The following is a 23356-nucleotide window of genomic DNA, read 5'->3' on the forward strand; positions in this document are numbered from 1 at the left end:
AAAAGTATGCAATAAAGTTTCCGTAGCCGCCAGCTCCAAGTTCCCTTCCCCCAGTTTTAAAAGCAGAGGTGCCATTAATACTACTGCTCAGACACACTAAATCATGGAGCTGGATTCAAATTCATTTCTGCTTAACCCTGGGATTTCTCTTTTGTATACCTGTACAGCAAGTACTGTGTGCAAGAAGTGAGACCTCAGCTTCTGCAGCAGCACGTGTCAAGTCCAGAGAGATGCACAGGCAGCACACAACCGTCTGCCTCTAAGCACTGCCCAAAAGCAGAGGCAAGAAGCTTTGTGTGTGCACAGGCTGCTCCACCGACCCACACACACTTACCTCAGCTCAGTGTTTGGCTCTTCATCAGAGGAGAAGGTACCATTGCAGACGTTCCCAAAGGAGTGGCTCGGCTTCAGTTTGGCTTCCTCGCAGTCCAGCACAGGCTCCCTTTTCTTCCGTCTGCCAAATAACTTCTTGAAAGGCTGGAACTTGCCTGCTTTTTTCTTGTCTGCAGATGACAAGACAAACACGGGCAGGGCTGAGGGCAGCAGCACCCAGCACGACTCACCAGCACACAGGGTTAGTGTCTTCAAAGGAGGAACACGGTCAAAGAGCAAAGCAGCAGCCCGGAGCAGCCTGGCACTTGCAATGTAAATGCTGGGTTGCAATTCCCTGCTGACGTACAGTATTGACAAAGCAAAAGTAAGAACATTAAAACATCCGTTCTTGGATTTAGGGATCAGCTAATTATTGGAATAAGGGAAAAAGGATAATTTTTCAAGGCCAGAACATAATTTGGGGGTGGGTGGGTGGGTGTCATTTTTAGGCTTTGTACCATGCTTATATTTTGTTCTTTTCACCAAAAGACAAGCACTTTTTTTATTACCCCAGTATCACAGGTGCAGGATCCTCTGTCTGAGGCTTCAATTGAATTGAAAATCACCTGCTGGACTTTCCTTTTGCAGCCTCATAACTAGGCAGGCCTGCCAATTTACAAATGAGCAAGGAGAACATGAACAAAGTTCGGTTACTTCTCTAATGAGCTATTTAATACACATTTTTCTGACCCCTTTTTTTCCACTCCCCCAAAGCGACAGAGGATAGAATTTAACAAAGCACCTCTTCCTTCAGATACTTCACCAAAACAACACAGCAAAAAGACAAAGCAGACATGAAGACAAGAACAAAACATTTTAAAAGTTAACCAGAAGTTTATTCCAAAAAAAGAATCAAGAAAATAAATGTAGCTTCAGATGACTTTTTCCTCAATGTGTATTAAAGAAAAATCACCAGCAGTTTCTTCTTAAACACTGCCAACAAGTGGTTAATTTATCTGGGCTACATTGCACTAAAGAATTTCTAGTTTAAGTTCTCTATCTGTATGTAATTTTGCACTGAATTTACTTAAAACAAGCCAACTTTGAGTCTCAGGTGAGTGGACTGAGACAACTTTTAGCCTCTTGCCCTAATCCAGTCTGAGAAGCATCGCGTCGTACAGGTGACAAATAGTTCTGTAAGCTATTTAAATCCCTCCATGTGCTTTTCTCCCTGTGTGCACACCCTGCTCTTCCCTAAGAGCTGTTGCTCAGCAGGAAGCATCAGTTTAGTTTTAAAATACCTACAAGACTTCTGTAGGAACATTTGACCAGGAAATATGAAAACATCTCTGTAGTGCAACAGCATTCTTCAGTACCACGTCGGGTTTTATGTTCCACTCTGTTATACCTGTGTATGACAAGGCCACACCTAAGTAACACTCACTGCAGCTGCTGGAGGCATGATGATGGAGTATGTAGTGAGAAAAAACATGCATGAGCACTCTGGAATCTGGCTACCTCCAAGGACAAGTGGTTTCCAAAGAGTAGGGTGCCAGGTGACCTGAGCTGAACCCACGGAGGGAGAAGACTCCCACAAAGAGCAAGAAAGCTGTAACGGAGTCCTCAGGAATCTGAGCATATCTGTAGCTGATCAAGGATGAAGCAGGAAACCTTGACTGAAATATAAGTCAAAGGTGCAATACATCCTAACAGCACATTTCCTTTAGAAATCTTTAAGATTTTTACACAGGTACCATCCTTTTCATTCAGCAGTTAAGATTCATGGCATTTGTGCAACTTTGTTAAGACAACACTGCATCCTAGTAGCTGTATAAAGACAGAAAGATGAACTACTGGACTACCAGGTGACATACGCTTGTTTCTCCTTGAGATCTGCTTTCCGTGTGCCAAACAAGCCACATCTCCAGTGAGATCAACTGCCTGCTGCTCCATTCTAACTTCAGAGAAATGTGTTGTTACACAGAGCCTGTACCAGGTAATCAGGCAAAGAGAAAGACTTTTTGCCTTAGGCCACAGCTGCCCCAAGACCTTCACCCAGTTCAGAGACTGTCTGCAAAAACTCATAAAACAAATGGCAGATTATACAGGAGAGTAGCATCAGCATCAGACATGAGACTGAGTGAAAGAGCTGCTTTAACATGTTTCCCACATTGCCTGCTTCCTCAGCCTTCTTTGAAAGTGCCCATGCCTGCTGGGTAATGTAGTCTGCTGCATAAATCAATTTGACTGCAGCGTTTTTGAAATGTTCTCAGTGTGTTACATATCCACATGATCTTTGTCCCTTCCTCTTCTAGAAGTCAATGTATAAAACTACACTGCCTCATCAACTACAAGCTGTGTTCACTCCAAGTTTTGAACAGGTAAGACAGATGAACACAGCTTTCATTTCAAAATGAATGAAAGCCAACATGTTTATATCTCCAGCCAAGGCCTGTTTGTTCCCATGTGATTTAGCATGTCCCTTAGCTGATTCCTGCTCCACCCAGCATCATCACTACTGCTACATTACTTTGAATTCTTTAAATCGGGTTTTGTGAGTCACTGCAAAACCAGCAAGCACACTTCCCTGCACAGGCTACACACAACCTTCCTGATCCTGACAGCACAGGCATAAGGAGAAGTCAACTCTAAATGTTAAGTCAAAATCTAGTATGTAAGCCTGTCATCAGACTTTACAGAGGAAAACATGGGTTGATATCACCTACAGGGTAAAATCCTTCCTGCAACAGTAAAACAGTTACAAAAATGGGAATGAAAATATTGGCAATGCAGCAGGTAACAGCCCGTGCAAAAGCCATTCAAGTCTGATGCTGCAGCTCAAATATGGCTCAGCCTTTATGTCCACCTATGCTGCAGAAGGAAAAAATGGGATAGATAAGGCAGAGGGTTGGGGTACCCAGTGCTGTTAACTTGTGTCAAGGGCAACTGCTGAAATAGCCAGAAAAGCTTATGTGGTCCATTTCCTTCTCTCTTTAATCATGCAAACAGGAATCCTGCAAATCCAGCCACAGCAGAACACTGGAAATCAGCAATTAAACCTTTTTTCTGCCTGACTTTCTTGTTCAAATCACTGTAAATAGTTACCAGTAAATCAGTTCTGAATCACACACACACACAAAAAGTCTCACGAGGTGTGAAATTGACAGATAAACAATGTTGGATGATAACTAGAATGACATGACACATATGGCAGATGCTGCCTTCTCAACTTATTCCAGAAGAGTAGCTGAGCAGATTGGAATAATCTCTAACCTCTCACATAACTTGTCAGCTGCATAAAGCCATGCAGTGTCCAATACTGTAATACAGATAAATGCAAGTGAAACGGGTTTTATTGCCTGCAAATCAGGCATAGACTTTAGACTTCAGCTGGCAAAGTATACCAGTTGCAAATCGTCATCACCTAGTTTGTATCTATACTTCAGTGTCATCCAAATGCATGATGACTCCTATGCTTTTCTAAAACCGAGAAGAGTCTTCAACATAAGGGCTGGTGGAACACAATGTAACTGCAGCTTTTACAGGGGGAAGAGATTTAAGTGATAATAAAGAGAGCAAGTGATGTACTTGTCTGCAGATCCAAAAGCAGCACTCCCTGAAGAGGTGTCTCTACTCCTCCAAGAACAGATAACTAAACTAATTCTTTGGAAACAAGGAAGGACAAAGGGAGATTCTGTCCAGCTTAACTACAGCCCTGTGTTTTAAAATATGAGCTCCACTACCAGTTGGCATTCATCCAGTGTTACAGGGAAAGCTGGTTTCTGGATTCTTCCTGCCCCCATGATCTTCCCTTTGTCCATGGTACTCTCTTTCATACATAACAAAAACAAACAATAAAGAGCCTCAACAACTGAGGGTGATAGATGGACACATCCCAAACACACAAACACTAACACCAAGGAGCTCGAGGAAATGTGTGAGCTAACAGAGAGGGAAATAACAACGAACAGAAGAAAAGGGCTGGGATTCATATTCAGTGATATAACTTCCCAGCAAGGAATTCAAGTCCAGCTGTGTGAGACATTTAGCATCACATCATAACACTCATAAAGGAGACAGTAAGCAATAGTCTCATGCTGACTGAGATATGATAATGCAACCCAAGGTGAAATTGATTCCTGACAAACAGTAAATGAAAACAAGACTGGGAGGGATAAGGCTACAGATTGGTGCAGCAACAATGATTTCCTAAAACACACAAGGTACAACTAGGGAAAAACAGCCTGCCAGTACTTGTCCGTTTTTCCAGGAGTATCAACTGATCCTTAGAAGAGATATTATTTCTTGCAAACCTTATCCCACAGAGAAGATGAGGCACTCTTGGATTATCTGATATAAACAAGTAAAACTTCCTAAAGTATCCATAACACAGCAAGAACAAATCTTGCTTTCCAGAAACATCTGCTTTCTCTTGCCACCTGCAGAAGCAAGAGTATTTCCATAAACAACAGATCATATTGTGATTTCCTTCCTCCTGAAGTCTGTACCTTCCAAAGAAATCATATGTAGCTGAGACAGATGTTAGGAAATATGAATCAGCATAATAGATTCTATTAAAGTTCAAACAAGCACCATAAAATATACTTTATCTTCCAGACCAAGAAAAGAGCAACTTCAACACTACTCTTTATACAAGGAAGTAACAGGAAAAGTAAAACCTGCATAGTTCTTACACTATTTACTTCAAGGTAAAAGAACTTAGTTTCTACTGCAGAAGAATTGCCACAGTTATCATTATCAGCAAGGAAGTGATATTAAAGGAGGACAGTAAGAGCGGTGTTTTATTTACATAACATTATGCAGATGAACCAAGTACACCTTTACACTGGCAGGAGTCTCACCTCTCTCCATCTGTGAACTCCTATGTTCCTCCTTTCCCTACATATAAAGACTTTCCAGCCAGTTGTATTTATTTTGTGCTCACAGTTTTATTAAGAATCCCAATGAACACTGATGGAGGTCAGAAAGCCTCACGTTCTTCACGCCCCTCCATTCTGACACTGACATCCAGCCACCTTGCCCCATCAAAGTCAGCTTTGTACAGCACCTCTAGGGCCAGGAAGATGCAGCTCCCTCCTGATCAAGGCAGACACTTAGGAAGACACAGAAGTCGCTTCTGATTCACCAGCAAAGCATTCATCCATTATGTAACAGTAGGGAGAAAAACTAATTGTACTAGGGCAAGGCTTATAAACCAAAGCTGTTCAAGGAAGAATCTGTCAGTATTCTGGGTTTTATCTGAGGTTCTTGATATGCATTAAACACTTGACATCAACATAGTAGACATGTTGGCTTATTCTTTCCTTCTCAGTGAAAAAATTCTGATTAACATGGGATTTTAACATGGGAGGCACCAGCCTCCCAAAGGCGATGTAAACTGCCTCAGGCCTGGCTGCAGTGCAGCCCAAAGTGCACAGAACACACCTGATGCAGCCAGACACATCCTTGCTGCCCCTGCCCAGCCTCTGGCAGTCATTTATACCTGAATACCCATTAATAAGATTAGTTCATCAGGGCATTATGTTATACAAAATCTTTTTCTCTGCCTCTCTATCCCCAAGTACAAATCCTGTATTGAGCCAGTAAAAACTCTTCTTCCATTTTTTCCACAAGTGAGAGAAGGAATATTTGTTCCTCACAGAAACTACTGGTTTACAATTTGTTAACTTTCATGAAGGAAGCATGAAAGTTGTAGATCAAACCTTGTCAGCACAAAAATCACAAATACCAAGAGCATTCTCCCAACAGCTGTTACTAAGCAGTGTCCCGACTGCATGAGATCCTAAATGTTGCGTCAGAACAAAGGAGCTTAAAATGGACCCTCATCTTATCATAATAAATTATACAAAATAAATAAAGACATAAATATCCCTGTTATTTATTAAGGAAGAAAGGAAAGCATAAAGCACAGACCAAAAGCAGTACCTGACTGGCATATCTGCAATAGAGTTCTTGCAGTTTGGAGGCAGCTGAAGGATTAAAGATTTGCCTTTGGTTTGCAGAATCAAAGCAGAAAAACAGGATATCACTTGAAACACTTATTGACTGGTAACCTCAGAAACAGCTGATATGATTTTACAGCTCAAACTTCCTTACAAATATCTAGGAAATAGAAAAATTCCTGAATATTTTGTTCTTTGTAAAACTAACATCGCTGATTTAATAGAATAGTCAGATGCACTTTGTAACCAAATTTATTTGGCCATTGCTTAATCACAGCAATTTATATACATATTGTATTTGTATTAATTTAAAATACAAATAAGTAGTAGTAGTTTTAAATCTTAGCCAAGTAAGGAATCTGCATGTACACTATAAAATGAAATATCAATAAAGTATTCTTCATAAGATCCATACCATCAAAATGGAAAAAAAAAAAACAACAACAAAACCAACAGTCCAGCTACTACTGTGATGCTCAGTGAAATCTCCCCTTCCCCTCTCCATTCTATTTTATGACAGAAAACTAATTGCTTGTGAAGAGGAAAATTGAAGAGAAGAGGAACAGCCATAAAGAGAGATAATGAAGCATTTCTAAATTTAAGCATTTAAAAAATATAATAAATAATTTATTTATAAAAAGGTATTTGAGTGAATGAGCAAATGTTTCTCCCTAAGCTACAGCAACCAGATGTTTCTTTTTAAAGTATCTCTTTGGCTTTTCTTTCCATTAGGCAGAAAGAATAAATAAAAAACAAACAAACAAACAAAACCTATTTCCTATTTTCATGCTGGTTTGATCCCCAGCCAGGATTTGCCACCGTGACTAACAATGCTTATCACATGCTGTCTCACAGTGGTGAGATCACAAACCATTATCACAGCCGAAATACAGCAAATGCAGCCACAGAAGCTGAACACAATTTAATTTCATTGACAAAGGAGACAATACCTTTTTTTCAAAACCACCTGCCCAGACTGGAATTTACTTATCATTTATGGTGTTCCAGAATCAAATGAAATAGGAAACTCAGATGGCCCTCCTGTTCTGGGGAGGACAATTAAAGGTATTATTGCCAAGGGAAATTAATGCATTGTAGATGCAGGAATATGACATCAGTATGGAACCTAGACTGACAAATATTCAGATGGGTGATTTATAAGCTTCAATAAAAGTTTACAAAAATAATGAGTTTCTGTTACATAACCAACTAGCACCTCTGCATCATCCATTTTGAAGTGGAGATACTGCAAGGCATCTCAAAGCAAATCCAGGCTTAACTTCCTGAAATCTCCAGCACAGGATCATAATTTCTGAATGATTTGTGAGATGTGAGCATGGCAAGAACAGTAGTTGTTGCTTTGTATCACGAAATATGGAGGGGGAAAATTAACATTTACAGCAAGAAGTCCTAACCCAAGAGCACAATCATTCCTGTGCTCTGTGCTGGCCTGTTGTCAGATCCTCATGCCATATTTCCAATGCATTTTCAGTAAAATCCCAATGTTGTACATGCCTATGCTAATCTTGATACTCTATTAAGCTGCAGAACAAAAGTCCCAAAGCCATAGGAGCAGTAACACTCATCAAGCACAGTGTGGAGAAAAAAGCATTTAATTTGTAGATACAAAAAGACAGTGCTGTCAGTAACACAAGGTAACTTCTGTAATGTTCAAGTAAATCTTATGTTTCTCTCAACAGTTTGACCCCTGCTTCCTCAATTTTTCATGTTACACAGAAGAAAGAAAAATCATTCCTGCCAGCTGTGAGGCAGGAACACACTTTAATGCCAATCAATGCAGGACAAAGTTTTCTTCAATATTTTTCTTCATAGACTTTGACTGAATCACAAAGCAAAGTGTTTGTCCCAGTTTTATTAAAATAAATTATTTAGAGTAAAGTGGAAGAAACCTTAGATGAGGCAAACTCTCCCAAAGACAGCGTCACCCTTTACAGCCTGGGTGGAAACACAATGTGCACCTCAATGAAGGATAGGTATCCCAAACTGAAGCTCCAGATGCACCAGTCCTGTGTAACTAATGCAGAGGATTCAACAGCATATGAACCCTTCTACCCTAACAGAATGAGCTCAAATTGAAGAGAGGAGAGGGCGGGGGGGGGGGGGTTGTTTTTGTTTTTAATAAACTAAAAATATCTTAGCTTTTAACCATCTGCTGTGGTTAAAAGCAAGGTGGTTGTAAGCTCCACAAGGTGCTGAAGGACAAGGGCAGAGCCTCCAAAGACTGATATGGGCTTTGTGCTAGAGTTAATGTGTTCTGAGGACATGACCTTGCTGTAAATAGCTGTGTTTCTCCACCCTGCCTTCCTGGACCATGCCATCAGACCAGTAATGTTTGTCTGTACCTGTTCTCCAGGTTATGGCAAGCATCCTCTGTGGAGTCATCCTCTTGTTTTTCTCCAGTGCCTGAATCAGCTGGGTCACTCCTGCTTTAGGCTATATCAGAAAATGGGACAAACACTCTACCCTTTAGGCTAGAGAGAACATGTCATTTAGAGAAACAACATTCCAGAATAAGAATTAAATGCAGTTTGCCATGGGATGAAAAACATGAAGAGACTGCATCTTCAGAGTAAGGAAACGAGATTTTTATCTTACTGTTGAATAAAAAACAAGTCAAGAGGTTTCCCAGCAACTCTGGGCAGAGATCTTTAATCAGTTAATAAATTTACTGCAACAGAAGTTTATCCATGTACCAAAGAAAAAGGTGCTCATTAATGGCACGTTGTTAAGTGTAAGTTGCTTTATAATTAGTAAAAATTACTACAGGCATGGCAAGGCTGACTTGGACTAGAATTGCACCTAGGTGAGTGTTATATTCCTGACCTCAGTGAGTCTGCTCAAACTACAGAGAAGAAATTTGCAATTCAGTCATGACCCATGGGGACAGGCAGTCAGACCATGCATTCCAACCTGTCTGAACAAGCACTAGAAAGAAATCTTATCAAATACAACTATGAATGCCTTTGGTATAAAATGACTGCGTTAGCCAAAAGGAAAACTAAAAAGTTTGGAAGCTTCACACAAATAAATTCTTTTCTTTGCACTGAATCGACAATGTACTCCTACTCCTTCACAAAGGAAGTTAAGAGTTTCTTTATATTTCAAGCCTACTCTGTTTTTCTCAACAAAATTCAAATGAAAAGGCCGTGTGAATTATTAACAGATGTCAACACAGAGTTAGCCAGGTATTTCCAACACTGCTATCTATTCTTCCTACATGAATTCCCTAATTGTGATTGCAAAATATGTCTTCTTACTCCTTCCATACTTTAAATCGATAATTAGGGCTGATCAAATTGCTCTAATAGGAATAAAAATTACTGTACATTCCTTCCTGTCTCTTTTCTTTTCCTGGTAGAAAGCATTTTTCCTTTCCCCCACTTAATACCTTTCCAGTAGTGCAAGCTCATGTGGAGCATCATGCAGTCCAATGGAAACAGATACTTCTGGATAGACACATAATCACAAATCCTGAAAACAGACTAAAGCTTTTGTCATGTCGAGATGTTAACCACTGTATCAAGTTAGAAACAAATGCTGTTCATCATGAATATTTAAACAACCCCTCTTTCTCATCACCAAAAACCCCCAAAACACAGCTAACAAAGAGGTGAACAGAAGGACACCACATTGATCCAGCACCATCAACTGCTTCAGAGCATGCTTGGTATTTACACATACACAGAGATTTAATACTGCTTCAGTCCATTTCCATCATTTAATTCAAACTCTTAATATGTCAAACAATCACTGCAAATCCAGTGCAAGAAATAAAAATGAAATGTCAGTATCAGCGCAACTGGAAGATGATAATATATGACAACTAATACAGATAAAAACTATTAAAAATACAGCTATAGTAGCAAGCATTAAAAACAACAACCTTTTTGACAGCTTTGCAAGGGAATCAGGATGATCCTGAATGAACACATATCTTTCTACTGATTTTAAAATTTAAATCCATAACTTCATTAATTAGGACCATCGTAAACGTTAAGGTAAAGCACAGCATCTGACGTAACATAAAGTGGGGGAGTCAAGTTTGACACTGTGGTGCAGATAGTTCCCAGTGATGCTACAGGGAATTACCTGCAAAAATATAAAACAGGATAACCTCTGAGGTTTGGGTTTGACTCCACTGCATACACATGCTGTTCGTTATGCCTGCCAAAACATGGACAAAAGCAGCACATACATTAGCAGCAGCTCCTGCTTAAAAACAGTAAAGCACAACACATCATCCCCTCAGCCAGCTCCCCAATGAAAGTACTTCAGACTAAGCCACAAAAAAAAACTAACAGTGAGCTTTTGAATGACAGGACACCATGTGCTCCATAATCTACAGAACCAGTGAAGTACTTACAAGGTTTCTTAAATAAATTGATCATCCCTACAATTTCAGATGAAGTCAGAGAAACTCCAGACTTGATCTTCTCTAAGGAAGAAACAAAAGCCATGAAATCACCAGAGGGAAAGGTTTGGCATTTTCTTGTTTGTTTTTAAGAGAACTGAAGGACAAATTGAACACAAAGGAAAGCGTGCAGAACAGCCCTGCAAATCAAGTAGAGCCCATATTTCAGCATCATTTTTACTACATATTTTCCCTACTTTAAAATCCTTCTCAAATAGTGGAAAATGTTTTTTCATGGAAGCTTAAACAAGCAAGAGCCAAAGTGATCTTAGACTCATGGCTAGGACTTCCTGACCAATCTTCCATGCAAAATGCACTTGCTACATTCATTTATGCAACTTCTTTTTACTCAGTTCTCCCCATCTATGAAGCCAAAAATAGCTTACCTTTTCCATAAGGGCAGAAAGGTAGACCTGGAACACTATGCAACTCCTTACAAGTGCTATGAGTAAGACCAGCAGCAGTTTTTTATAAGTCAGAGATTACTCTATGTTTTCAGCTCTACAAGAACAATTAAATGTCAAAACCTACCGTGAAACCCAGAGGCTGCATTTTTCCAAGAAAAATTGTGTTAGAAACTAGTCTTTTCTCAAGATTCCTGTTAATACCGTGAAATGGAGGCAAGTGTTAAGCAGTCTATAATATTGTCATAAAGGACGTAACAGTTACACAGACCCCCTCTTGGAAAGCAATAAAATCTTGAATACAAGACCTAAAAATTCCTGTTTTAGTGTAGTCTTTTCAGTTCTTATGTGACATTTGTTTAAAATCATGGCTTATAAGCTTTATCCAAAGATCAGCAATGGTACGTATTTCACATCCCAAAGGACTAAAAAGTACTTCACCTAAAATTCACCATCCAGAGAAATATTGTATTTCTCACGTTAAAACCAAATAAGTTTATGGCCATTATCTGCTTTAAACAATGGTCCTTGGCACTTTCATATCAATAGCAAAGCCTTTTCAGATCAGTAGCATGAAGTCTTTAGCAGAGGAGAATTTAAACTAAATTATTGAATATATTGCATTCGACAAATTCTGATTTAATAAATCCTTCTCTGTAAATTCAATTAAACACAAATCATTAGTTATTTTGAGAAACATTTAAGAATCCCAAACCACTTAGCATCCACATTTTGGTAAGCAGTAAAAATAGATACATAGATAATTTTCCCAAAATACAGGCACACAAATGAAACTGAACTGAAAATAGGAGAAGATAAAAAGGTTTTAGTAATATCTTCCTTGTGCCTCTCCTCTGGGGCATTTTGTCAGCAGGTATATAAAGACTTCAGTGTAACAGTTGCTTTAGTGGTTTGGGGGTTTTTTGTTTTGGGACATATTTTATTTCATTAATGAAACATTTCCAGAAACCAGGAGAATGACTTTCAACCAGTTTCATTTTTTTAATTAATAAGAGCTGAAAAAAAAAGAGAAAAAAGAAAACAACTTTGCTCTAACAAAATACATGACTTTTTGACCCATCTGAAAAGGGTCACTTCCTCCACTCCAGCACATCACAGCAAGATTCCCTGAAGCAAACAAATCACTTTACCTAGCCCACTCAAGCCTCTCCTCTCTGGGACTACACTCTATCTAGCATCCTGCTTAGTAGCCAGCATGCCAGAATTAATGCAGACAGCTTATAATAATGCTCTGGGTGATCAGAAAGGCCACATGGCTAACTGAGCAATCACTTCACAGGTCACAGCTGCAGTCCACATCCTTGTATGTGTTCTGCAGCTATGCAAATCCTTTGCAATTTTATTATTTTAAATACCATGACTGAGATCCATTTTGGAGACCAAGAGACGAACACACTGAAAGATGAAAGATACTGAAAAGTCCAGGCATCAAGAGGTAGCTCTCAGAATGACTATTGAATCTGGCATCAAATTTGGAGATGCATGAATGACCAAGAAATAATCTCCTGGCCAAGGACAATTAGCACAGTATTTAATTATCCCACAAGTTTATCAGAAACAGCAGCTGAGGAACAGCATCACTCAGACAACCAGCACGAATGCAAGCAGAGGACAATCCTACAAAAAGAAATAGGAACTACTCACCCTAATAGCTACATTATCTCAGCCATGCTCAAACTACCTGCCACCAATGTCACTGCCTTTTCCATCTAGGTCTTTAAGCAGCTAGAAAAACTGAAACACGAGCTTTTCTTATATATCAAAACATTAAGTGCAAAAGAACTGAAAGGTGAAGTGAGAAAGCTAAACTCTGTGCAGTCAAGGTTCATTTTCCTGTTTAATGTTTTTTTCCATTAAACTACGAGAAAGCAGGTTTTAATAGTTGAAGAGTGTAACACAGTAGGCATTTAAAAGGTCTTAGTTATTCTCCAGACAGCTTCAATTCATGTCAAATATAAGAAGATTTAAGGCCCTAGAGATGTTTTGCTTTTACTCTTCCTTTTTATTTATTTATTTATTTATTTTGTGGAAAATAATCAGATAATGCACATCACCAAATTAGCAGTAATGCTATTCATTGATGGCCAACTCAAATTTTGACTCCTTCTCATGGACTTATCTGTCTTCATATTGCATCTTCACTTATTTTGGACGTGACAAGAAATTAAGGCAGTTAGTTTGCTAAAACTTTGCCATAAGTAACTGCAGATACCAATTTTTATTACTTGTTTTATTGAAAAATAATTGTGCATCTTACCGTTTTCTGTTGTATATTACCTTAAATCTGGAGGGTATAAATGCAACCTTAGATTTTACACAGGCACTAGACCTTTAACTTATGAAATAGAAATCTTCCATAATGGTTATAAAGAAACTTATAGATTACCAACTCGGTCAAGTGTTTTAAGCTACATTAAGTCAGTGGAGAACATTGACGCAAGAAAGAGAAATCAAGTAAGAGAAAGTTACAGGCAATGAGCCAGGCAAAAATCACTTTACTGGATGCCAGCAAGGTTTCCAAACTGGACGTTCTGGTGAATGACATAAAATGGGAGATGCATTATTTAGACAATATATGCCCTATGGGAACTACTGTCACATAACAAAGAGTTCTGAAAAACATATTTGCAATCTTGTCTCTTATTTGTCCCTTAAATGCTGGAAGCCCAAATGAAAAAATTCAAGTCAATGTAAGAAATTTGATCATATATGGTATTTGCAATCAAATATCACAACTCTCAACAGAAAAGAAGGATCTCTCGTAATAATTAACATCCTTGTATCAAAGTAAAGCTTGTAAGTGTTGCTTCTTCCCATATGAAGCCACAACCTTTGTTTAATATTTCACCAGTATTATCTTATTGATGAGCAGCTAAATCTCAACTAAGTCATGCTGCCATGATTTTGACTTTTCAAAAGATTCTGTTGCACAACTAGAGATGAAATAAAGACACTAAAGCAGGTGAATGAGTAGAACTGAATAAACAGTGCTACAAAACAGGAGCAGATAGAGGAATAATTAGGTTATCTCATACCTCAACACATACGAAGCTATTCTACTCAAATAACTTCAAGTTCAGTAGTAGTCCCAGCATAAGATACCACGCCATTTTAAACAGACAGAAGCAGCTTCAATATTTTGACCAATTAGGAAAAAAAGAACAGAAACCAATACTATCATGTTACTCTTCTGTCTTTCTCTTGGTTCATAGATTAAAATAGAATTTAAGAGGGAGAGAAATGTTCTTTCCCTCTTTACTCCTCCAAGGCAAAGATCCTTCATCCAAATCTGTGATTGCAGCTCCAGATCATGGAACAATCTCATTTGTGGTTCTTCAGAAACCTCATCATGCCTCTCTTCACCTGCACACAGAGTCAGGCATTTCTATGGAGACAGCACAAAAAATCCCCTACTCTCCAGATATTAACTTTTCTTACTCCATCTATCTACAGTCTCTTCTTTATTCAGCAAGGAAGAGGGATGGTATTAGTTTCTTAGAAGCCTGTCAAGCTACCTAGAACTACAATGCAGTGTCATAAGGTCCAGAAGTACCAGTGTCAGGAATTCATGGGAGCATAGAGGAGAGTAGTGGTGGGAGGCAGGAAGGAACAAGGTAGATATCCACATGAGCATGAACAACTGACAAGGAGACAGGAAAGGAAGAGGAAAGAAAATGGAGGGATCTGCATAAGATTAAATCTGGTTGGATCTCCGTGGGTTTGGTAGTAGATGTATATCCAAAAAAAATTAGAGGAGTCAGAGTTTTAGGGGCAAAGGGAATGTAAAAGAAAAGACACCAGAGACCATGCTTTTCTGAAATGAAGAGTGAAGCAGTCAATATCTAATAAAAGAAAGTTCTAGATGTCAAAATCTCTCAGAAAGCACAACCGCCTACTGTTAAAGCACGACACTGCTATTCCTAAAAGGGAATTGGTTTCTAAGTAGGAACAGATTGGAATCACTGACTCATCTACTCTGGGATTTACAGCAAACTGACAAAGAAAGAAGAGCTGGTGGAGGAGAAAAATAAGATTCAAACAAGATTAGCTAGACGTGAATCCTAAGTAAAGATTAATATCACTACCTTGAGGAACTGGGGACTTGTGAAAGTCAAGGTCATGAGCTCATATGGTGATATCTAAATGAGCAACTTTCAGCATTATTTTTACTCTTAACATTTGCCATTGCATTTCTTTCAGGCCTCTTCAAACCGTAACTGTAATTTATTGCAGGTATCTAAAAACCTCCTGCTTCCATTTTATAATTATCAGCCATCTCTTTTAATACAAATAAGATGATTTCTTTTTCTTTTTCCAAAGAAATCATTCTACTATTTATACACTCTGCTGCAGCCAAAAGAGCCACTCATAAGAAAGGTCAATAGTTTGGGGCTGTTCTTTTGCACTAATAGGATAGACATTATTGGTAGAAACAGTCTTTATCAAACTGTTGATAAGATGACGCAGATTACAAACAATTTAAAGCCACAGAAAGCACTGTTAATTTCTGCTTTTTTAAGTAATGCTCAACATGGACCAGATTTCTTTGCAGATTGAGAGGCATTTCAATCACTGTAGGTATTTTTAATTTTATTTTTTTCAAATTAAAATTTCCCTAAGAAAGATCAGTATCCCGTCATTCATTCAAATTCATACTCTCAACCAACTGAATTGTATTTATTTCCATTTACAACTCTGCAGAGATATTACAGAGACTATGTAATTTCCCGTATATACTAACTATGAATTAGAAGTTAATAAGCTGTGGCACATTTATTCTGCTGTGACAATCTCTTCAAGAAAGGAAAGCAAGGGACACTTTACTAACTCAAATCCTGCTACAAAAAAAAACTTGTAACTCAGTTTTCCTTTACAAGTACTTGGAACTTGACAGGTCAAGCAATCAAATATACTACAGATAGTCTAAGAAAGACATTGGGAGAGTCATCCGGATTAAGAAGAATTTGCAGGACCAGCCCAGTCAGCTTTATGACTTTCAGACACAGGCAGAAACAGATTATTTGTGATAATTTATGAGGAAGAAACTGGTTTCCACAGTAAACAAAATGAAAATGCATTCTGTCTCTTTAATTTTCAACCAAAACACCAAATAATTTTTACAGTACCTGAATCATCAATACCCATTATCTCAGGGTGGACATTCTAGTCAGTATCCCTTTCAACTGTAGCCATGATTTTATAGGTTTTGTTTTGTTTTGTTTTTTAATGTTACTGAAAGAATAAGCACACCACAACACATTTGCACAACCAGTGAGTTCATGAAATCAAGTAAGAGTTGAAGTTTTTCTTATTTTTAAATCAATGTTCTTGCAATAAAATGCCTTACATTTTAGGCTTATTTGGAATTAGGCAGCATCAGTAAAACTGTGAGAATACCAGAGTTGTTACATTATTACATCTTCAATAAATGAAAATTACAGTTGTAGCAGGAATAATGGAGCTGCACTTCCAGTGAATCACAGTCCTGTAATAAGAAAGCCACATTGTGCAGAATACATTTTCCACCTGTCTGCATTTCTTCCTCTGACCACTAATGGGAATAGCTGATAGTGTTATATGTTTATATAATAGGTAATATTACTTCTATTATAAGAAATATTTTAAACAGTATATCCAGAATCTCTATTAAGCAACAAATAAAAACAGTACTGTACACAAATACTAAAGTGTAATAGCGTTGAAGAGTATTATAGTATAAAACTCTGTATTAGCTACCTAAATCTTGTAGAACAGAAAGGAAAACCTTTTTAAGAAAATTATTTTATTCAAATTACAAGCTCTAGCTGGGTGTTTTCCATACTTTAAGTTTCATCAAGGAGTAAACCACTAAATTAACAGGCTCAATCAGGGACACTTTTACTGCCTATGTTACGTAGGAATATTATAATAGCAGATTGTATCGTACAGATCTAACAAAAAAACTGAAAAAAAATCATTCAAAGTTACAGCATTGTCCTTCTGAAAAACATATAGTCAAACCACAATAACAGCTTAAAAACATACTGAAGAGATTTTCTTGTGAAACTTGCCTGTGGACTGAACACTTCTTACTTTTTCATCATCTCCAGAATCATTCCTTTTTGAGGAATAAATCTTTCTTTAGACAATAACATATGCTATATGGAAAAAAAATATTATGATTCAAAACTATAACATAGATTTATCCTCAATTACAACAACAAAAATTAGCAATCTTAGCAGGACCCTTCAATGAAAAACATTAACGAGCCATACTAGGAGAGTTCAGCTGCCCTTTCTGCTTAAAAGGTTAAAGACAGTGGAGCTGAAAAACAAACTTGCCTTGAAGACACCTCTGCCTACTGCCAGTCCAGGACATTGCAAATCTCTAGGAAGAACATGAAGTGCAGTGAAATGAAGTAAAAATAACAAAGGATGCATGGACAGCTCCACAGAAGTCATGCAAGTCTCTGAGCTGCATTTCAACTGGGAAATTCACTCAGATGGAAGCTGAATAGCCATAGGGAATTCTGAGCAAAAATTTAAATTTGTAGATAGATAGTCTATATCTATGAACATAGATCATACTGTCAACAGTCCATAATGATTTAAGCCTTACCCTAATTAGTTCTGATATATACGTTGATGCCTTACCATTTCAGAACTTTCATAAGAGTTTTACCACTCGCTGTCCAAGTCAGGCATTAAAGTCCAAGGCTACACCAAAATTCCAGTTTGAGGAAGCAATAAATCACATTAAAACCAAGCACACTATTACCTTTTTTTTTGAATGAGAGCTTCCAAGATATTTTAGCTAAGTGGATGTTTAAGGCAGGACATTACAAAAATACTTTTCATGGAAGTGTAAACGTTATTACAGATTGATGCGACTCCGAAGTTACTTTCTTGGTTCTTTCTTAGTCACAGAAAGGATAGATCAGTTGGTTCTTCCTAAGCAGGACATGCACTGGGGAGGGGCCATGTGGAGAGCAGAGATGGCTGCAGTAAGCAAGGCTGAGTTTTCTAAATATATATGTATTTTTTTCACATGGCACAAACATATAGCAACCCATTTGAGCTCTACATCTCAATAACCTGGGTTTCAAACCTGCCATGGACAGAAGAACTAAGGTTATGAAAGAACACTGGTTAGACTGTGGGGAAAAAAAGCACCATATTTACTTCTTTTGAAATTAAAAAAAAACATGCAAAGACTGTACAGAAATGTACATCTTACAAAATTTATATTAGCCAATCTGAAGATGGTACTGTTGCTGACTACTCTCATACTGCTCTTCAAATACTCATGTATTAAGCAATGTGTATTGTACCAAGGCTTAGTAAAGAGAAAAATGTGCTTTCTGAAAAGTACTGGATTGTATGCATAAATGAAGTATGTTAAAAGGGAACAGAACGTAGTTCAGAACCTAGGACCTACCTAGAAGGTAACTACGTAGAAGGTACCTCAGAATCAGGACCTGAGGAAATGACCACAATTTGTGTCAGATGAGGTTTAGGCTGGACATAAGTAAGAACTTTTTCTCTCAGAGAGTGGTCAGGCACTGGAATAGTCTGCCCAGGGAGGTGATAGAGTCGCCATCCCAGGCAGTGTTCAAGAAGCATCTGGATAGAGAGCTAGGAGATATGGTTTAGTGGTTTTCTGTAGGTATGGTAGAGGGAGGATGGTTGGAATAGATGATCTTGTAGTTTCTTTCCAACGTTGCTAGACAGAGCCCTGCAACCAAATTTTGACCACAGCTGGCTCTACAGCTAAAGTAAGCTCACAACTGCCTTAACTTCACATTGACTTCACAGATGAAGTCGCTGATAAATGTTTGCCCCACCTTCTGAAGTGAATGCTCTAGGAAGAAGTCATTACCTATCATTCATAATTCCAGATTTCTTCCAAGGCAAAAAAATAAAATAAAATAATAAAACAAATAAAAATAAAATAATTATAATAGTAATGGCAATAAAATAATCTAAATGGACAAAACCCTCCCTTTTCAGAGGAAACATGCACAATTCAGTATGTTTTCAGCTTCTTCCAGCACTCATTAGAACTGAATCATTTAAGGAAACAGAGTTTTAAATACGTCACAAATAACCAACCATTCAGAAACCCTGCAGAAAGGAAAATAGCGCAGATATGTTCTGGTAATTCCTAATTTCCACTGGTAGCATTCTGCAAACAAGCAGTATTTCCCAAAACATCTGTCTTGGCAAAATGAGAGTTACTTAGTAGACTGGAGACTACGCAAATCTTTGCATGACTTTGGTGGTTGAAATTAAATATTTGCTGTTGTGTGCAGTGGGTGTTTGTTTTCCCCTAAAAAAATGCACAAAAAGTACACAAAGAATAGTTTGGAGTACAGTAACACTTTCATTACATCCTTTAATATGATGTACTTTTTCTGTTGTGTATGTTAGAGCATGCAGGTTAAAATACAAGCTTCACTATTCATTTATTATCTGCATTTTCACTTCAGCTTCATGTTAACTGAAGACATCACTTACAGTGATCAGCACAAAATCTGCTGAAAAAAACAGCACTAAAAGATAAGCAGAAAAATGTTCTCTTACCTTTTTTAAGATGGGGTGTGATGTTCTGTGTTTCCGCAGTCTTCCTTCCTCTCTCAGATGGGGATATTTCTTTAATGAAAGTGATCAGAAAGCAGAATATGCTGCTAAGGACATGTGGTTAACATTCTTCTCTCACACTGTCTAGGTAAAAGGGAAGAGAAAGAATGTTAATTCACCCTTTTAAGATCAGGTTTTTTTGCTTTCTCTCTTTATGAGATTCTTATAAGCTGAGCAATTCCTGCGTGTTCTGTCTTTTGTAAATGATCTGAGATGCTTGTTGTTAAAAACTAAACAAAAAACAACCAAACCAGAGAAAGAAAGATAATGCAATGAGAGAAATTTTCATTAGCTTCAGATATCCCTCTGAGAGTTTCATATGAAATATTCTCTCTTTAACCTTTCTAGCTACTGAAATGGCAACTCTTAAGTTTCCTCCCAAACAGCCATAAACTGCAATTCTAACCTAATTATTTTTCACGAAAAATATGGCAATGCTTTTACTGTAGTTCTGGCTGAAACAAAAATGACAAGTGACAGCATTGGTTGACAAACAAAAGGCAACTGATGTCATGTACCTGGACTTCTGCAAGGCCCTTGATGAGATCCCCCACCATATCCTTATCTCTAAATTGGAGACAGATGGATTTGAAGAGTGGACTATTCTGTCAATAAGTAATTGGTTAAAAAGTTGCAGTCAGAGTGTTGTGGTCAATGGCTCTGTGTCCAGATGGAGGCAGATAATGAGTGATGTCCCTCAGGGATCCATCCTCGGACCAGTATTCCTTAGCACCTTTATCAACAACATAGATGATGGGATTGAGTGCACTCTCATCAAGGATGGTGATGACACCAAGCTGAGTGGTGCAGCTAACAAAGTGAAGGAGGGGATGCCACCCAGAGGGATGTTGATAAACTCAAAAAGTGGGTCCTTGTGAACCTGACGAGGTTCAACAAAGAAAAGTGCAAAGTTTTGTATGTGGGACAACGTAATCCCAGGTACGTATGAAAACTGGGAGAAGCACTCCTTGACAGTAGCTCTGCTGAAGAGGCCTTAGGGGTTCTGGCCAAAGAAAAACTTAACATGAGCCAGCACTGCTTGCCTGCTGCTAGCAATGTCAGTAGTATCCTGAGTTACAACAAAAGAGGAGTGGCCAGAAGGGAGAGGGAGGTGATTGTCCCAGTCTGTTCTGCTTTCGTGAGGCCCCAGCTGGAATATTGTGTCCAAGTCTGGGGCCCCCAACACAGGAAAGATGTGGAGCTTTTTTTTGGAGAGGGTCCAGAAGAGGGCCACAAAGATGATCCAAGGGCTGCGGCACCTCCCCTGTGAATGTAGGCTGAAGGAACCAGGCTTGTTCAGCCTGGAAAAGAGAAAGCTGTGGGAAGACCTCATTGCAGCCTTCCAATATTTAAAGGGAGTTTATGAACATGAGGGAAATCAACTTTTTTGCAGGGATAGATAGTGATAAGAAAAGGGGGAATTCTTTTTTTAGTTAGTGTTGAACTCAAACAGGCTGCCCAGAGAGGTTATGGATGCCTGGTCCCTGGAAGCGTTTAAGGTCAGGTTGGATGGGGCCCTAGGCAATCTGATCTAGTGCTTGATCTAGCAGCTGACAATTCTGCCTGTGGCAAGGGGGTTAGAACTTGATGATCCTTGAGGTTCTTTTCCAACCCAAGCCATTCTATGACTGTTAGCTTACATTTACGTACAACTAAACTGAGTATGAGACATTTTATAGCATCTATCCTATTCTCATACTGCATTAAATAGTATTTCTTGTATTCAAGAAAGCAGGTACCCTACAATAGGTCACTCGAGTAGGCATCCAGATGGGTCTTGAATATCTCCAGAGAAAGAAATCCCACAAACTCTCTGGGTCACCTGTTCCAATTCTCCACCACCCTTACCACAAAGCAGCTTTGTCGCATGTCAAAGAACTTCCTATGTTCAAGTTTGAGGCCATTACTCCTTGTTGTATCATTAAACACCACCAAGAGCAGCCTCATCCATTTGCCTCCCACCTCCCTATAGATATTCATAAACTTTTATCAAATCCTCTCTCAATTTTCTTTTCCCTAAGCTGAACAGGCCTAGGTTACTTAGTCTTTCCTCATACAGAAGATGCTCCAGACCCTTTATCATCTCTGTGGCCCTCCACTGAACACCTTCTAGGAGATCACTGTATTTTTTGAACTGGGGAGCCCAGAACTGAACACAGCAAGACGGAGTAGAAGGGGAGGATCACCTCCCTCGACCTGCTGGCCACACTCTTTTTAATGCACCCCAGAATACCATTGGTGGTCTTAGCCACAAGGCCTTAAGAATGATGCTCTAATTCATGAGACAGGGCTGCAGCAATTCAAACAGAAGAATTTGCCATCAGCTTGTGAGCATCGGACTGTGGGACTCAGCCTCACTATTCAGCTGCTGCTGAAGTTCATAAGTCTGAGTGCTAGTGGGTGCTCTCAGGATGCCAGGACATGAATAATGGAAATCAGTGCTGATCCTATAGAAAGCACACATGGAGGTGGAGGCAAGGTCAGCTCAAGCTGAGAAATGACACAGTAGTTCTCAGTTGACTGACTCTACACTACTCATAACATTCAAGATGTATTCAAGGTGTGAATGGATCATAAAAAAAACATCATGAAAACATCCTGAGCTCATAAGTCCCAATTAAAATAAAAGAGTACTCATATGCTGTGACAAACTGTGAAAGCCTCAATATGCTAATAGTTTTGACTAACCAGGAACTCCAGGTGTTAAAAATCTCATATATGCACATCAGCTTCAAATCTGAGTTCCACACAGTGAATCAGAACTGCTCTCTTGTTTATTGATACAAAATTTAGTAATGAGGACATGCAATAGTATGAGCATGGAAAGTTTATGACCTGCAAAAGTGTATCAAGCCAATCAGGCAGAAATCCACTCATTTTTCATCAGAAAACACCTCCTTACCACCAGTAATTAACTGTCAGTTCAAAGACCTCTGCTAGTTTTTCTCTGTAAATCCTGCATGCAACCAAAATCCATCTCCAAAGAGCACTCTCCAACACCCCTATTCTGTAGCTGCTGGAAAAGATTGGCTTTCAGTGGAGCTGGCTGCTAATTTCATGTTTCCACCTTCCTGCAATTGACTTATTTATGCTGATGGTTGTGGCACAGCAGGCCCCAGGAGGTCAATGCACCTGTAGTAAGCAAGAGGCTGTGGGTTCACTACATCTTATGCATCCCAAAAGGAGCAGTAAATCTATAAATGGCTGGCATAATATGGAGTCAGCTTTCATTCAGTTGGTTAAGGTTTTGAGGGATGTGAGCAATGGACCAGTCTTTGAATTAGCTCATTGTTCTTGAAAATCAGAATCTGGAGTACTCTGAACTCCTAGGTATAATATAGACTTCTACTGCTCAAGGTTCAAGGAAAGGAGAAAGCTGGTGTTTGCTAGCAAGCTCTTGAAGCATTCCAGCAGATAAAAAAGTCTCCTCATGATTAATAGCATTCTTTTCTCCTCTCAGGGGAAGAGGTGGATATAGGGGTATAGGGAAACATTTTGATGAAAAGAAAATTCCAGCAGGCAGTCTGGAAGGGAAGACTTGGCTCTTGAAATATTATTTCAGGAAACTATTCTACTCACATCTTTCTAAAGCAGTAGTAATGCTT

At 38.7% G+C, this 23356-nt stretch overlaps 1 protein-coding gene across 3 annotated transcripts in view; it reads right to left on the reverse strand.

Moving 5' to 3' along the window:
* The window catches only part of CRACD (capping protein inhibiting regulator of actin dynamics), a 106157-nt gene that overhangs the window by 37639 nt on the left and 45162 nt on the right, over nucleotides 1-23356 (reverse strand). For 2 of the 3 annotated variants that reach the window (XM_015862221.2, XM_015862222.2), the window contains exons 2-4: nucleotides 19695-19835; nucleotides 10660-10731; nucleotides 335-503 (exon numbers count right to left, since the gene is read on the reverse strand). In XM_015862221.2, coding sequence (XP_015717707.1) covers nucleotides 335-503; nucleotides 10660-10684 — 194 coding nt within the window. In that variant the 5' untranslated portion in view covers nucleotides 10685-10731; nucleotides 19695-19835. Of the gene's footprint in view, nucleotides 1-334; nucleotides 504-10659; nucleotides 10732-19694; nucleotides 19836-23356 lie in introns of those variants that run through there. The other variant, XM_032444230.1, reaches the window with a different exon arrangement.

Source organism: Coturnix japonica, chromosome 4 (assembly GCF_001577835.2).
Source record: "Coturnix japonica isolate 7356 chromosome 4, Coturnix japonica 2.1, whole genome shotgun sequence".
Classification (NCBI taxonomy): Eukaryota; Metazoa; Chordata; class Aves; order Galliformes; family Phasianidae; genus Coturnix; species Coturnix japonica.